Source organism: Babesia bigemina (genome assembly GCF_000981445.1).
Source record: "Babesia bigemina genome assembly Bbig001, chromosome : III".
Lineage (NCBI taxonomy): Eukaryota > Apicomplexa > Aconoidasida > Piroplasmida > Babesiidae > Babesia > Babesia bigemina.
Window position 1 is genome coordinate 123,761 of NC_027218.1, and position 16,437 is coordinate 140,197.

The following is a 16,437-nucleotide window of genomic DNA, read 5'->3' on the forward strand; positions in this document are numbered from 1 at the left end:
TTCAACACGCCATACGTGCAAAACACTAAGAGTTAATATCGCAATTTAAACGATGTTATGACGAGGGCATCATGGATATGCGCCTCTTCAAAAAACCCGGAAGCGCTGAGTCCTGCAACGTCCGGCGCACCTCGTCAGACGTTAGCCGACGGGTGCCAGGGTGGTTTTGACCTGAAAGGACCATTTTCAGCGAGTTAAGCGACACGTGGCTTTTCTTCAGCACCCACATCTTCCTGTCGCCGCGTAAAAATGGTATGGCCACCTGCTTTAACAAACTCTCAAACACAGGCGCCGAATCGATGGAGTAGCCCTGAGCAGTGAGCTCCTGCGAAATTTGCTCCGCAGAGTATACGCGGTTCTTTAAGGCGCTTATTATCGCGCCTTTTAGAATGTATCGGTAAATAATCTGCGATACTTTTGAGCTCTGGGTCTCGCGCAGCGTTTTCACATGCTTCATGCTCTCCAGCAGTCGGTTGCTCCAGTTGACTTGATAGGTTTTCATCAGGGCACCGTACTTGTTATAAAACTCACTGTCTCGCTTAAGTTTAAGCGTCCAGAGCTTACCGTGTTGCATTGCCACCTGCGATATCATCTCGTGGACCATGCGCACTGGGAGGCCAGTGAGGCTGTGCACAGCCTCAATGGTCACGTGACCGTACGCACCCTTCTGCAACAAATCTCTCATCACAACATCGCGATAAAACAGTCCCAATATCACGTCGCGACATACTATCAAATACGCGCGATCTTCATCGTCAAAATCATCCTCTGTGGTATAATTGGGAATCGCATGCTCCGACGACAAAATCCAGTTGCCGTCAATGTTGGTCGCAAACTCCTGCAGCATTACGATCAATTGATCGTCGCTTACTTCAGGCCCCGCAATAATGTCCTTCTTCAGTGCGTAAAAGGAGTCTATGTACCTCTGGGTGAGCAGCAACTTCAGCTGCGTCCGCACATCCAAGGTGCCCATGAAACGGACATTCGGCGTGTTTTCGTGCATGCATCGATATGCTATCTGACCATTGTCTGTACTGAATGCGGGATTTGTTGAGTGTTGGTAGCCATCCACATCTGACTCCAGACTGCGGTGCCATTCATCCTGGTATTTGCCGTACTCCTGGGCAAAGCAGACTGCATTTATGTACATCGACGGATTTTCGTGGAAGTATATCGGCCTACGTGCAAGTTGTTGCAGTGTCCGGCACCTCTGTGTCAACATCTGCACGATTTCACGAGATTCAGCCGAATCCATTTCGCTTATCTTGCCCACGTCACGCCACTGCAGGTTGCGATTCTGAAACAAGCTGTTCAAAGTGTCGTCGAAATTTACAATCTCACTCATGTAGGGTTTAACCTTTGGCCGCAGCTGTATCACCCCGCGAACCGGCACAATATGCAGCGACCGCACCAAACCGCTATCGGTCTCCTCCACTACGAGCACGCCAAGGCAATCAGAGACGTGATCCCCAGTCACAATTTCAGACCTCAGTTTCAAGGTCTTCTTCTTGTCGGCGGAAACCGGTTTGGAGAGGTCGAACAGGTGGATGGTGTTAGTCAAATCCGAGGGCTCGTATCGAAGAAAAGGGCTTGAAGCACGAGAGCTCTTCTTAGCTGATAGCGACATCACGTTCACCGGATATTTTGTACCCAGATCATAGACGAACTTTAGGTAGGGGCAACTGCTTCGTTTGGTTTTCTTGATAATGGATGCCACTCCGTATGTACGTTCATCGACCACCTCGCGCTTCGACTCCTTACCGATGGACAATGTCGACAACGGCAGCATATCCGTTGCGTTGGAACTTAGGGCAATGCGATTTTGTATGTCCACATCCTTGGAAGCGTTGGGGCAATCGGAAGTTGACAACTCCAGCGGGTACTGCAGCAGAAACAAATCGCCGAAGGGCTTGCTGCACAACTCGCTTGCCACGGAAATTGTTTTGGCTGGCTCAGCAATACGACCCAACAGGTCTTGGAGTACCGTATTGTTTACGAATACGTCAAACTCGCAAACAACAGGGTCATCTTCCACCGGATCCAGGTCCATGGCGTCATCTTCACGGGCATCCCTCATTTCATTCGACGACAAACGAGAAAACAAATAGAAGCATCAATGAAGCGAATTGTGATTCAAAAGTACAATAACGTTTGTGGATTCGAAAATTGATGCGAAAATCCATAGAAGGAACTCAGCGTTATGCGATGTCAATGCGATAGAATCCTAAAATACGAGCACAGAGTATCCCTAACGTACCTCAGAAAGAGCATTCAAACGTAACATTGGTTCAATATACCAGTGCGATACTGTGAAACTGCCCTTGTTATATATCCCTGTCAAATTAGTTGACAATTTGATCCATGAGGTATAGGGACGAGAGATCAAGGCTGAATGCTTCACTCATTTCCTTTCGGCGATGAACGTTGTTTGATACACTTCTGTGTCGATTTGTGTGACTTTCTTGCGATATTTTCCTCAATAATCCGACGAAGGTAGGGGAACATGTCTATCCTTCCACTGCGTGTCTGATAACGCAACGAGAATACACCGAAGTGCATAGGCTCAGCCGCTACAGTTAGTTTTATTATGTCGTTGATTAAAATTTTAAAATATGGGCAACTTAGCGTTATATTTGATGCCGCGATATTAGCCTCATCGCTCTTGTGACGACCGCCCCAACTGCTGTATTTCGTGGAGGTGACGGTACTTACAGAGACACGCAGCAATATTTCTAATAGGTGTATTGTAACTGAACGGCATATGTCTAGGGAGGAGGAAATAGCATATGTGTGTTTATATTTGTCGGCTTATTCGTTGAATCAACTTTGGGTTAAACGGTTACACATATGTGTATTGGCGCCAACATCCTACACCGCTGTGCCGTACCTATTATGCTGACGTGTATTCTGCAGTACAACTATCCGTGCACATTGGCATAAAGGTGGAGGGATGCGTGGATGGAATGTTCAACGTGTCGTACTTGTCAGTGTCTATCGATCGAAGGGTATTCGACATTGTTACGAGTAGCCTGATGGTATAGGTGTTGGTCTTGAAGTCTCTGCATCCTCCGCGTGTCTTGCGCTATAATCCTCGCTGATGACGAAGACATAGAAGTCAGTGCAAGCAAAAATGAGGTCTACATGGCTTAACTTACGCAAGGCTGTAACGGAAATCAACAATTTCACGGTAAGAGTGCTCTAGAGAAACCAGCAGTTCATATTTTACAGCAATTACTCTACAGTGAATCCGACGATGACGGAGAGCAACCTCAACCAGCGTCTCACTTATCAGAGGTGTGTCTACTGTAGCGACGTACCATTCACGTTACACCTAGGACGTGCATCGACTTTCATACGCATCTGCGACATCGGATAATCAACAAGAGCACGATCAAAGCGGATTGGAATCTGCTGAACAGCGCATGCGTATGATCAATACACTGGGGAAGGTGCGTTTGTTTATTCAGGCATACTGATGCGCTTGTGTAGGCATCGGGTGATAAAAATGATGACGTTTTGGGCGATTTCACTGCTCAACTTATATCACAATATGAGCATGGATTGCAGCAGGGTGGAGGAACTTTTGACAAATCACCACTCGCTAAGGCGATGCCGTCGAGAGACAGTATCCGTTCATCAGCTTTTCAAGACGTGGATCGTATGAAAATATTTCATTTCGGTGATTTGGAAAACGAGTCTGCTGATTCTGCATCGTCTGTTGCCGTGTCTGGCAGGTTGTACATTCTATACAAAATGTGTCTCACCCTCGAGTCCCTGTGGATGGACATTGAGGGTAGGGTGCGCGACGCTACAGGGTCGCCCATGTTCGTGCCCCCAATGCAGCGACCCAGTTGTTGGCAGAAGTGCCACAGCGTCCACAACGAACACACCGAGAAAATACTGTCTTGGCTGGAGCGGTCCCTTCACACTATGGCAGTGCTTTCACGAACAATGGGCATCGATGCTCCCCGCATTTACGAAGGGCCTAGCGTCCTGCTTGCATCGGTGAATGAAGCCGAACCCATTGCTGCCGGGGAACGAGACCCCTCATCGCATTCCAGCACCGCAGGCGGGGCTCAAGAGGAAACTCCTGGGGAGTACATGCGGCTCATCAAGTACATATCTAAGATGCAGGTTAGTTCCGCGTCTCACTGTGGAACACAAAGTGCAGACCGACCACGACCGAAGGGTGCAGAAGCTGCAGGCCACACAGGACGCAGCACTAGTGAAGGCCACAAAATCGGCAGAACTCGAAAAACAGGTATGTTCTACACACATGATTACAATTTGCCACAGGTAGAATCACTGCAGGAGCGCATTGCGCAATTGGAAGAGCAGCTGGCAGAGAAGCGTGACGAAGTCAAGCAGCTCACCGACTCCCTGCTCAACGCCAACACTGTGAACACGCAATTGGTGCAGAAAAACGAGCAGCTTATTGCGACGAATCAGAGGTTGTTAATGACCAAGAGCGATTTCTTAGACAAGGATACTGTCAACAACATGATTCAACAGTACTACGAGCAGGAGCGCGCTGGCAATCATCGCCGCGAGGACATAATTAGGATTCTAGAGAGCATGCTTGGAATCGAACCGCCTGCTGCCACGAACCAGATACCTCAAGTAGCGAACGCTCGTACCCTTGCCAGCCAGTTCATAGAATTCCTCGACGAGGAAACGTGAACGGCTTCCCGCATCGCACGTACAATTACGAAACTATAGTATTATAATTGTTGATATTGGTGGAAATGCCTTTATAGCGCACTTAATGAGTTGTGCCGCGGTTTTGACGAAATGTGTGGAAGGAGGTGTGGCCGCCACAAACGCGCCGGGCATACGTAACCTGAGTTATATTCTCACATATTCATTTCCAGTTATAAAGGCGGTAGCTTCGCTTGCCGTATGTCTTCTTGATGTATCATGGCTGTGATTGTGTATCGCACTATGAGATGGAGAGCTCTCACTCCGTCCATACTTAACAATGTCTAGAGCTGGCGTTCGTTATCCCTGTGGCAGCTCATGCGAATAGGAATGTAGTTAGTATAGATCAGGCTTAATTTTCGTTAACCACAATGGCGCTACACGGCTCCGCGCCGATATCCAGCAGCCTCTACTTGACCAAGCGTGCGAGACTCTCCGACGCTCTGGTAAAGGATAGGGGTTTCAGTGAACAGGGTGGAGTGGCAAATGATGTGACTGATCTCAGCCACCCATCAAATCGCATCCAAGCAAAGTCTGGAGTGACAACTTCGAATGAGCATGAGGTACATCGCGGACTCGTCGAATTGGCTAGACGCAGGCTTAAATTGGCGTCGCTAGATATACATTCAGATGATTCGAGAACATCCATCTGCGACGGACTATCAGAAGGGATCAAGTTCCTTTCACAGCAGCGATGTCTAGGCGACGTTTCGGCTCGAATGGACTTTGGATATCCTGTGATGAGTATGCCACCGAAGAGCTCGCCTCTGGTCGGGCGTGTTAATGACATTGCTGCCATGGTAAATCCGGATGGATCTCCCAGAGGAAAGGGCACACTCTCCAAGCGCGTTGCCGTGGGGGCAGATTATGTAGAGACCGTGGTAGGGCCGCTGAGTGCCAACGAGGTGGCACATATATTGTTGCTGGCGCAAAAGCTCAAAGAAACGAACCAAATTGATGACACGCTGGAACGGAACATAGAGATGTCCGCTAACATGTGGAAACAAACAGGAAAGGTGCCGAACGTAGTGGCCACGGCTGTTGTCGCCGGCCTTTATGAAGGAAAAGCATATCAGTGCGCGACGTGTGGCATTCGGTTCAGCACATATGATGCTAGGAGTAGACATTCCTCGTCGCATGAAGAGTCCAGACGTGACCTTCTCTGGTCAACCCTGGACGAGTGGATCAGCACTCCGCATCTGCCGAGCGCGGTTAGGAGCGGTCAAAAGGTGATGATGACACTTAAAGGCATCAGCAACGTTCTGTTAAAGGACACTTTGTCTGCGTCTCCGAACCTAAAATGGCTTCGAGAAGCACTGTTTTGGAGGGTTGGCGTCGAGAACACTACGAAAGACGTAGAGATGGAGTCCGACGCCCCCATAGACAAAACCGACTGCATAGGTGGCAGCTCCAGTGAAGATCGGGATGAATCGCTGCAATCATTATGGTCGTGGGGAACGATGAAAGATTGCCATGGCACCCCGGCCGTAAACACCTACGGAGGGGTGGTAGGAACCATAGGGGTCGAATCTGACGTGCACATTATGCTGGAAACGTGTCATAAGGTCAAGTTCAACATAGCGAGGTGCAAATCTAACGTTCCCTTCCCCGTGAACTTTGCCGATCTGACCCGAAAATGCTGTGTTATCTGCCACGACGCCCTAGAAGTGAAATTCAACGCCGCATACAACTGTTACACATACTGGGATACGGCGTGTTTCAAACTTGACGGTGACTACATCAAGAGGGCTTTCGAAGATGAGCAATTGTCTTGCAAAACTTTGCTTGCGACCAACGGTCTCAGCAATATGGAAGACCCATTCTTGATCCTCCGCAAGTCAGCCGCCCTTACGCTGGTGAAATCAACTCTGACTACACGCCGCAAAAAGGGATTGGTAGGCACGTCCGGAAGAGAATTTGTGACAACAGGGAGTGCGGCCGTGCCGCCAGAGCGAAAGACGCTGTGGCCGGACAATCAGCAGCTGACGGGTGAATTAGTTCAAAAGTGGAATGGCCCTTTTGCTGCTGCTAGTGGTGCCCCTGGTATACCAAACAGCCTCATGTACGCGCACAGCCACTGCATTAAATTCATTCTCAATGCGCATATCCGCCGCGCAAAAGTACTAATAGATGGAAATCCCTGCGCACAAGATATCGCATCCATCAGTCTACTATAAAATTACGCGAGGGTTGCACGAACAATAGAGATGTAATGATTTTATGTCTATTATCGTCTGTTGATGTTTTTACCGTGATTTCAGTCGCCGCCTGTCGTTTCGAATGCTTTGCGTGAATGGCCGAAACGATTGTATTGATGTGGCATAAACATCTCAACGCTTATTATACTAGGTGAAGTTGAATCCAGTGGATTAAGGGGTTGAAGACGTCCAAAGTACGTCGAATATTTTACATGTTTCCATAGTGCCAAAATAGAAACATTATGACGATGCAATGCCCTACATTTGCATTACATAGGTGTTGCGGTCTTTACATTATACGCGCACTATGCGGAACTACACTGCGCTTGGGCGCCAAATAAGAGTACCGATTGGCGTCAACCTCCTCGGGAATATTGTCACCGATTAGGTTATTCGTGGATACGTCAGAACGCTTGACTTATATAGCACATGTGCCACGTAGTTCATAAAAACATCTTGCGGAGTTTATCGCGGTACTGGTGCCAAACGAAAAGCAGGATCACTGCGATTGCAACCAAGACAACCACTATAGTGCCCAGGCGAACATACGAGTCTTGAGAGCACAATTTGCCACACATGTCGCATTTTATCAAGCAGTTGCCATCCTTTTGCGGTTCGCCGAAAATGCACCTGCATTTCCGATCGTGTTTGCTAGTGTAGCACTTGCAGTCCTCACCACGGGTGCATTTGCATTCTTTGGCATAGAAAGGCTGTCCGTTGTCATCGTATGTGCCGTGGCCTTGGCATTTATCAGCACATTTCCCGAGTACGTAGCCGTCGCAAGTATCTTTACTCTTACATTTGCCAGGATTGCAAAAGTAACAGCAGGCACAAAGGAAGCCATTACATTGCGTTCCGCAGCTGCATTGATAGCATATGCATTTATCACTATCCTTGCATTTCACTTTACAACGTTCACAACTACCTCCCGGTACTTTTCCCTTACACGTACCATTACTGTCCTTTGCGTAACAATCATCTTTACAACCACAGCGGGGAGTACAACATTTACATTTCTGTCCTGGCGTGCATCTCTTTTCGCAGCCCTTACATCCGGGGGGGCAGCCAGACTTGTACTCTGTACAAGTAGACTCATAACAAGTACCATCCTTATAGTGAGGACATTTACTTGTATCACATATACACGAGTTTGTCTCCTCCACCTGATCCTTCACCATCCTCCCTTGACTTCATTCAAACGCCACCTAGGGCAAAAGGCTGTATATTTGAGGTCTCTGCCATTTTTTAAAAATAGAGGTATATAGCGCTTCGATTCACATGTGCAAAGCGCTGTTTATGTATTGCCTTTGCAAGCGTGGTCGCACATCCCGCAACGCCGACACACTGCGAGAGTTCACAACCGCGACATGCATGGACGATTCAAGCGTTACACATTATTGTGAATAGGTTACACATAAACATTTGTTGTCGAAGTACACCGGACGGACCACCACAATCATCTTCTATTTATCACGCCACGCTTGGGCTTCAACCTACCGTGCCATTGGCTAACTGCCTTATCCTAACGGCAGCTAGTCTGCAATATTGCAGCCTTAGTGGATATTGCAACTTGGCTTATAGAAGCCATGTAATTACTCACTAACGTGCTTAGCAGATCGGTCAGCGCCGTGGTCATGACCATGAGCGAGTTTCCACTCGTCTTCTAGCCGCCTGAGGTATATCCAGCACTACACATGTCTGATTGATACAATGTTTTCATATGCTGTTAAGATAGCACCCATTTAACGCCGATGTGTGTAACCAAACACCTTGTATCCTAGCCGACGCGACACACCGCCCATCACTCCAACCACTCAGTTTCAATGGCAATAAATGATCACTGAAGTCAACCTACATTATGTATTGGGTATCTATTCAGATGTGTTATGTTACGGGTGGAATTAGGTAAGGTAAATAAGCGAATTTGCCAACACGCGACGAGGGAAGTTGCAACTACACATATCCGTCGTAGACTGCCAAACGGTACTTTACCAAGAGATTTTGTAGTGTTTATGGCGCTACGTCCATGTTAGACGCCTTATAATGGCGTCACAACTGGAAATATAGGCAACTACCTCATCCACTCAGCTGTAAAGCGAAACTTAGCGCCATCCGTGCAACAGTCTGCATCCTTCCACGTTTTATACCAACTCCGTTCATGAGTGGTGCGACAATTTGGGTACGATTGTCGTAGAATATCACTTGAATGCGGCACTTATAAGCGTACAGCAATCTGTTGTATGCGAGCCAGGCTGCGCAGCGGCATCATTGCTCGGCTATTCCACTTAACTATACGGCAACTATCGTGGGGAATCACGATACGACTATCATTGAAAAAGTGTGTTCGATGCTTCAGTGAGTTCATCGTCGTCGTCGAAGTATTCGATGTCGTAAAGTGAGATCATATTTCTGCTTAGAGAGAGCAGCACCTTGACGTCGATAGCGTGTGATACCTTGCAGCGCATGATGTGAGAACGAATGCGCAGCATGTCCCGACGATACAGTATTGCGTGAACGAGAAGGCAGAATGCGGCAGACCAAAGTGCGAATCCAAGTATGATGAAAGGCATCCTGATCCTGTACAGGAAGGAGTCCATGCAGGTCACAAGCTTTGCAACAGCGTCGCCGTTGACCACTTCCTCCAGCTTGGCGATGACGTCCGAACACTTCACTGCAGATGCTGGCATGCCCTCCGGCGGCGTGAACCCGTGATAGTAGAGGAGTGGCAGCGCATCGGCACAGTGATGGTTGGCTCTAACGTTTGAACATTGGAGCCTGTCTAGATCATAAAGCAGCTTGTCGAGTGACTCCCACAGTCTGTCGGTTAGATATACCGTCCAGCTGAGGTAGGTATGTGAGAAGATAGGAGAGTACAGGGCATATGCCCGGTAGGTGATTGGCGACAAATGTCTATGGCAGTGAACGTTGCCAATGTGGCACCCAAGCAGCGTGAACAGTGTATTGGGGTGACAGTTGCCAGAGCTGGGAGATTGACAACCCCGGAAGTCACGCACAGCGTCGAGGTCGGGGCGACCGAGATGATCCCAATTGGGGCAGCAGTCGTGTGGAGTGGAGAGAGCGGTGCCCAGGTTTGACGGCCCTTTCGAATATGATAAGTGCAGCTCATTTCCGAAATGATGGAAGAATGAGACAAGTTCCCCGGTGGTCCTCGGCGTCCTTCTGGTAAGGCAGTTGAGATAAGACGATAACGTCAATAAGGGGTCGTCACCGCCACAAGTGGGAGACAGGATGGTGGATAGATAGCTGCCATCATGGGATTCATCAGGCAAACCCTCGTATCGAAATCCCATTTTGACACGGCTCTTAAGACAGATGTTGCCCGGATCGAAGAGATAAGTGTCGAAGTCCGAGTAACACCCATCAGTCAGGAAGGCCTGGAGAGGGGAGTTGGGAGAAGTGATGTCACTACCGTACTTACAATCCTGCCAACCACCATGTGACTTATCCCGATTACACTGCGCCTTCAGGAACTGCAACTGGTGGTGAGCGGCGTAGACGTAGTCCCGCAGCTGACAGAGGAGGCAGGCGGGGTCAGGGGAATAATAAAACCCATTGTTATCTTGATTTTTGAAAAAGGATTTAAAAGCATCCGAAACGTCTTTATGCTTAAACCTGTAGAGAAAGTTGGCCGCGAAGTGGCACGAGTCTGTAAGGGTTTTGGTTACCAGGGAAGTGGTCAAGGCGGCGATATCAAGGCTATCTGGAAACTGGTAGACACTGCTGGCGTTGTTAATATCCTCCAAAATGCATACCACATGCTCCGTAATCCTCTCAATATAACCATATTCAGTCAAGCCTACGATCCAGAAGAGCATTCCCCTGATAGTTTGAGGCGGGGGCAGATGGTCGGAGTTTGGAGCAGGAGAGAATGTTGACGACTTGGATGAAGGGTCCACATACCATGGGTTAAGACATTGAGTAGGATCCGGAAAGAGTGGAAGATCCCGGGCAGACACCTGCCGTGAAGGATCCCGCGGTATCCCGGGATCTTGGTGCCCATTATATTCAAAAAATGCCGGGGTGAAGTCAAGATTGAAATTACTTTTTGGCAGTCCAGAAAAGTCCTTGTCTTCCCCGTACCAGGATTCAGCATTTTTAATTTCATTTCGCAAGATACTGTCCGCGTTCGCGTAATGGTCATAATATAAGTCTACATCGTGTAGGGCATCTTGGACTGCACGATCGGGGACGTGGATAGAAACTTCAAATGGGAGATCGCTTTCATTTTGAATCGTTGAGCGATCTGCTCGTTCGACGAGAACTGTAGGCAGAATAGGCGGTAACCCCAGCGATTCAAGAGGATCAACATGCTGTATTTCCAAGGATATGTCCTTAGGCTTAGAATCTGTATCAGTCGACCATTTGTTTGCAACATCAATATCCACATGAGGTGCTGACAGTTCCAGAGTTCGTTGAATAAAGCTAGTATCGGGGACTAGCGGGACGTTATGCTCAGCTACCTGTCTAGGAGAATCACGCGGCATTCCTGGGTCTTCGTACCCTTCAAGTCCGGGGAGGCCCTGCACAAAGTCCAGATGGAAGTTAGTCCGTGGCACGTCAGAAAAGCTTTTGATTTCGCCAGTTGCGTGACCAAGCTCTTGGTATCGATCTCTTAGTATATCGTATGTTTTCGCATAAGGGGCATCTAAATCCAAGTCATTGACAGACACGGGGTCGGCAAATGGGCGCTTAGCGACCTCTATGAAAAGATCGGGTGGTGTATCTGCTTTAATGGGAGTGTACGCTTCTACAACTTCTAGATTTATTGGAGGTAAGGGATCCAAGAAGTCTGTGGGGACAAACGATTCTCGAAATTTTCTCTTTTCATCTTTTACTGGCGAAATTCCAGACTTATCAGTGGGAAATGAATGAATTGAGTATTTGTCTGTCGACAATGCTCCCTCCGTGGGAATATTGATGAGGTGTTGTATGGGCACAGGAGGGTGAGGAAAATTATGGTCAGCAAGCGGAGGTTGCTGGAAATGAATCATGCTCGGTGCTTCTGGATAATTACTCTGTGTTTCCTTTATTGGATCCATGATGGGTAACCCCCCAAGTTCGACGAAGACGGGTTGTAAGGGGGCATCTGGGTTATGTTTAAGAGGGTAACCGTAGACGTCGACACCTCCTGAAAATATGAAGTCTTGATGCCATTTGTTTTGCAGCTTTTCATGAGCATCTTTCTGCAGTTTGCGTTTTTCCTCTTCATCCTGTTTTCTACGTTTAGCTGCATCTTCACTTTTTTTTACTTTTTCGTACCACTTATTGTTGATTTCTTCTTGTCGCTTATAATCATCATCTCGGACACAGTATGTTCCACTATTAGGTCCGAGCCTAATCTGTCTATATCCTCTGGATCGTGGACATTTGTCGTCGGGATTTGGAGAATTCGCAGAGCGCTGATCGGACCCCTGAACCCCAGTGCTCCCACTACCTCCATTTTTAAAACCGACACTTAAACCAGTACCCAAATCATTGGATGTCGTTGTATCGGTGCCTTTGGTGGTAGTATTGCCTTGACTACTTACTGCATCAGCGTCAGAAGCAGACGCCTGGTCTCCCTTTCCCTCATCACTACCGGTACGAGAGCCACCAGACCGATTAGAGCCTGCACCCGTACGACTTGGAGACTGAGGAGTGGCAATGACTTTAGAACCACCAGTGTGTGTACTAGAATTATTAATACCCGGTGAACCTGGAGTCCCTCCATCTGGCGTACCAGCGGATTCCCTGGGTGCAGGAACACTGCTGGGAGGGGCTGGAGGAGGAGGCACTGCCGAGCCCACCTCATTTGGGGCGCCGGGTTTCTGAGAGTCAGAAACACGTACATTCTGATGAGATCCAGGCTCCTGCTCACTTTTAGCTTCGGTTCCATTCGGATCTGGTTTCACTTCCGTGCCCTGATTTTGCCCTCCCTCCGCTTTCTTGCCCTGGTTCTGTGCACCCTCAGATTTTTTGCCCTGGTTCTGCGCTCCCTCCGCTTTCTTGCCCTGGTTCTGTGCACCCTCAGATTTTTTGCCCTGGTTCTGCGCTCCCTCCGCTTTCTTGCCCTGGTTCTGTGCACCCTCAGGTTTTTTGCCCTGGTTCTGCGCTCCCTCCGCTTTCTTGCCCTGGTTCTGTGCACCCTCAGATTTTTTGCCCTGGTTCTGTGCTCCCTCCGCTTTCTTGCCCTGGTTCTGTGCTCCCTCCGCTTTCTTGCCCTGGTTCTGTGCTCCCTCCGCTTTCTTGCCCTGGTTCTGTGCACCCTCAGGTTTTTTGCCCTGGTTCTGCGCTCCCTCCGCTTTCTTGCCCTGGTTCTGTGCACCCTCAGATTTTTTGCCCTGGTTCTGTGCTCCCTCCGCTTTCTTGCCCTGGTTCTGTGCTCCCTCCGCTTTCTTGCCCTGGTTCTGTGCACCCTCCGCTTTCTTGGCCTGAGGTGAACTTTCCCCAGCTTTATTGACCGTAGGATGCGGTGCATCGGTTTCGGAGGCCACATGCTTTGTAAAAGCAGAGTTAGTAGTAGAAGCATTAGTGTCATTCAGCTTCCGCGCTTCAAACTTTGGACATCCCTCACCTTCCAGAAGGGTTTTCAACTTCTCCAAACTTTTATTCGTATTAATCATATCTATTACACGTTTCCACTTCTGCGACAAAGTATTCAATCCGTCGAAAAACGTTCCATAGTTTTTCTCACCAAATATGAAACCGTAAGGAAACATGTTATTGGCGGCAAAGCTGTTAATCGGCGAAAAATTGGAACGGCGTACGTCAGGGTAATCTCTACTAATGCGATTCACATTTCGCACTACATGCGACAATTTCCCTCTAAACCATTTCGCCGTTTCCTTCATGAATTTAGTCTCATTTTCTGATTCAATGGACGGCGCCTCGCCTGTGTATGAAAAGGCATCATCACTGAAAAAACCTTCCAATTGCGATTTAAGCATTCTACAATGAGACGTTAGCTTGTTCCAATCTATGCATTTTTTATTATTGTTATCAGTTAAATCTTCCTCCAATTTCCGTTTCATTTCACCGCCATCATGAGTAACTCCTTTCAACACAATGCTACAAAATAGTACCAGCAAGCCAACAGCGTTCGCTGTGTTTGCAATGTCGGTTCCTGCTGCAGAAATAATCGAAGTGACAAATATGTTGCGATAGTCGTTCCGGCCGTTTTTGCTCAAAATGGCCTTGATGTCATCTATCATGTTTTCCGAATAGTAATAACCCTCGTGAGAATAGTAGTTCCACCCCTCTTTCAAATCATTCTTTTCGAAGCCTCCAGGAACTACACCGGTGGGAATGCCAAACTCACGATCTTGTTTCGTCGCCCTGAGGTACCGCTGAGTGGCACCTCCCCAATTATCTGATTTAAACCACCTCCACACATACCTATTCCCATCGATCCCAGGGTTGTTTCCTGCCCACCCCCCGCCACCCAGTACCTTGAATTTCTTGTCGACATTGTACCTTAAAAAGTAAAGGGCAGCAAGGACCTTAGGTATGCACTCCAGAAGAGCATTGACAACTTCGGCAAGGGTTGCGGTTTCATAACTACCTGCAATTGCCTTGTTGCACAATTTCGCATAAAATTTGTTTACTTTAGTGAGAAAATCGGATACTGTTGGTGGCAAATCTCCAGTATACACCACCTGGTTATAATAATTAGACGCATGCCCAGCCAGTTGACTAGCCACTCTGGAGCGCATACTTCCCCTCATCCGGCTGCCTTTATGCAGCCATTCCAGGAACTGGAGACACTGCTTCAGAGTGTCGAGAGGAATCTGCGTCATCCTGGCAACCGACAACGCAGCAAGCCGTGCCTAGTAGGCGGAGGGTCTGAAGGGCTCGGAGGCGTGACCTAGGGAGGAAAGAATGTGAGAACTACCGCAGTGCGGCATCGCAATGAACCCGTGCATAAAACAACACCATAGCTACGCCGCTAAGCGGACCTCGTGAAATGGCTATGAAGTGAAACGCTGTGTGCAAAAGGAAGTGTCATGTTACTGATGCAGCATATCCGCATCTCTGTGGAACTATTTTGAATAAAAACGTATACCATAAGCATCCCACTAACCCGAGGAGTAGGGAAGCCTTTACGCTCGGAGCCCGACTGCCATATAAGACCGCAGCACACGGCAGAGGACAGTTCCACAGTCCCGCTCCCGCGATGCTACCTCGTCAAGTCGTCCCCTACAAGTGTTATATTACAAAATATGCAAACGCCGCCCTGCGTATCATCGTAGGTCCCGCCACCTGCCGCCAGGCGATACGTGATTATAAGTGAGGTGAACGCATGTGGATGGTATCTGTGTGGTGGCATGCAGATTAACTGATATGTGGTGCGCAGTCCCGACTACGCCCATATTGGACCACGTCAGCTTATCACTACCTTAGAGGGAGACGCCCTCGGTGCGCCAGTGCGCTCGTAAGCGCTCTAAGTGCGCGATTAACATGTCTCTCATCTCCACCGTTGCTCATCAATGTCACATAACCATGCCGTCCACTGGCCAACACGTCAGATGTGAACGGCTCCACCCGTTGCCAACCAACATGCTTGATAGCTGATTTTCCGAGCATTCAGGTGGAATACGACGTACTTTCACGTAGCTTGGCAGCCTTCAGCTGCCTAGTTTAGTGACCAACCGCCGATGTCCACGTTGCGTTGTCACAGTGTGGGGTGTGCAAATCCGTGTCACGGGCAGGGCGCATCTCAACGTACATAATACATCAGATCTCATATTACTCGATGCTCTAGGCGGTACGCTGAGCTGTGAGCTGCCGTTCTGCGTGCTGGGTGATCTAGGCAGTGGTATCATCAAGGTGATGAGTAACGTAAAAGAAGCTATTGCTGTCACAAATGGACGTATGGTTGCGGTTGCATCTGCGATAATTTGATGCAACTTCCCACGCACACGGCGTCAAGTAGTGACTGCTCGATGGTGCTGTGGGAAGAGAATAATCTCAGGTGTGAGAGGATGCGGAACCAGTGGAGGCGCAGCACGGCGGTGCTTAACAGCTAAATGAGCGCCAGTGATATATAACTAAAGCGTTGCGTAAAGCTAAATTATGAAATTGAAGGTAAAGGCCGCTAATACGCTTATAACGATTGTGGCATGACTACGTGGAATAATTGAGTCGTGAGAGTCCACTGTAGATGTTACTTGGGTATTCTAGAGATATGTTGGCCAGTTTTTTGTACGTCATTTCTAGACCCCCTAAGTAGTAACAGACAATGACGATGATTAAGAAGATTGCAATGGCGCAGATGGCAAAGCATACAATTTTCCATCTACATTTCTCACATACTTTACAGTGGCATTGCGCACTACCTGTGTTGCAACTTGAACATTTCAAACCACACAAGAAACAACACTGGCATTGGCCGTTAGAGCACGTTGCGCAACAAGATCTAGCAGATTTAGACATCCTTCCTGGAGTCCATTAACCAACAAGTCCTGAATAAGGATGAAACGCATACCTCAAGCACCGAACAGTAATGCCCCCAAAAACCGACCTCACTGCGACCACCGGAAAA

The 16,437-nt window shown here is 48.4% G+C and overlaps 5 protein-coding genes across 5 annotated transcripts; 2 read left to right on the forward strand and 3 right to left on the reverse strand.

Moving 5' to 3' along the window:
- Window positions 1-55: 55 nt before the first annotated feature.
- On the reverse strand, window positions 56-2,077 carry BBBOND_0300390 (hypothetical protein, conserved; the record flags this gene model as incomplete). The annotated part of the gene is made up of 1 exon (XM_012912866.1): window positions 56-2,077. The coding sequence occupies one exon, from the start codon at window positions 2,075-2,077 to the stop codon at window positions 56-58; it is 2,022 nt and encodes a 673-aa protein (XP_012768320.1).
- Window positions 2,078-3,130: 1,053 nt separating this feature from the next.
- Window positions 3,131-4,680, forward strand: BBBOND_0300400 (hypothetical protein, conserved; the record flags this gene model as incomplete). The annotated part of the gene is made up of 6 exons (XM_012912867.1): window positions 3,131-3,187; window positions 3,229-3,294; window positions 3,336-3,449; window positions 3,490-4,134; window positions 4,172-4,261; window positions 4,297-4,680. 6 exons carry the CDS (start codon window positions 3,131-3,133, stop codon window positions 4,678-4,680), a joined length of 1,356 nt encoding a protein of 451 aa, XP_012768321.1.
- A 389-nt stretch (window positions 4,681-5,069) lies between these two features.
- On the forward strand, window positions 5,070-6,875 carry BBBOND_0300410 (hypothetical protein, conserved; the record flags this gene model as incomplete). Its single annotated transcript, XM_012912868.1, has 1 exon — window positions 5,070-6,875. One exon carries the CDS (start codon window positions 5,070-5,072, stop codon window positions 6,873-6,875), a length of 1,806 nt encoding a protein of 601 aa, XP_012768322.1.
- A 464-nt stretch (window positions 6,876-7,339) lies between these two features.
- On the reverse strand, window positions 7,340-8,074 carry BBBOND_0300420 (hypothetical protein; the record flags this gene model as incomplete). The annotated part of the gene is made up of 1 exon (XM_012912869.1): window positions 7,340-8,074. The coding sequence occupies one exon, from the start codon at window positions 8,072-8,074 to the stop codon at window positions 7,340-7,342; it is 735 nt and encodes a 244-aa protein (XP_012768323.1).
- Window positions 8,075-9,223: 1,149 nt separating this feature from the next.
- BBBOND_0300430 (RIBOSOME BINDING PROTEIN-1, putative) lies at window positions 9,224-14,692 on the reverse strand (the record flags this gene model as incomplete). Its single annotated transcript, XM_012912870.1, has 1 exon — window positions 9,224-14,692. The coding sequence occupies one exon, from the start codon at window positions 14,690-14,692 to the stop codon at window positions 9,224-9,226; it is 5,469 nt and encodes a 1,822-aa protein (XP_012768324.1).
- Window positions 14,693-16,437: the final 1,745 nt, after the last annotated feature.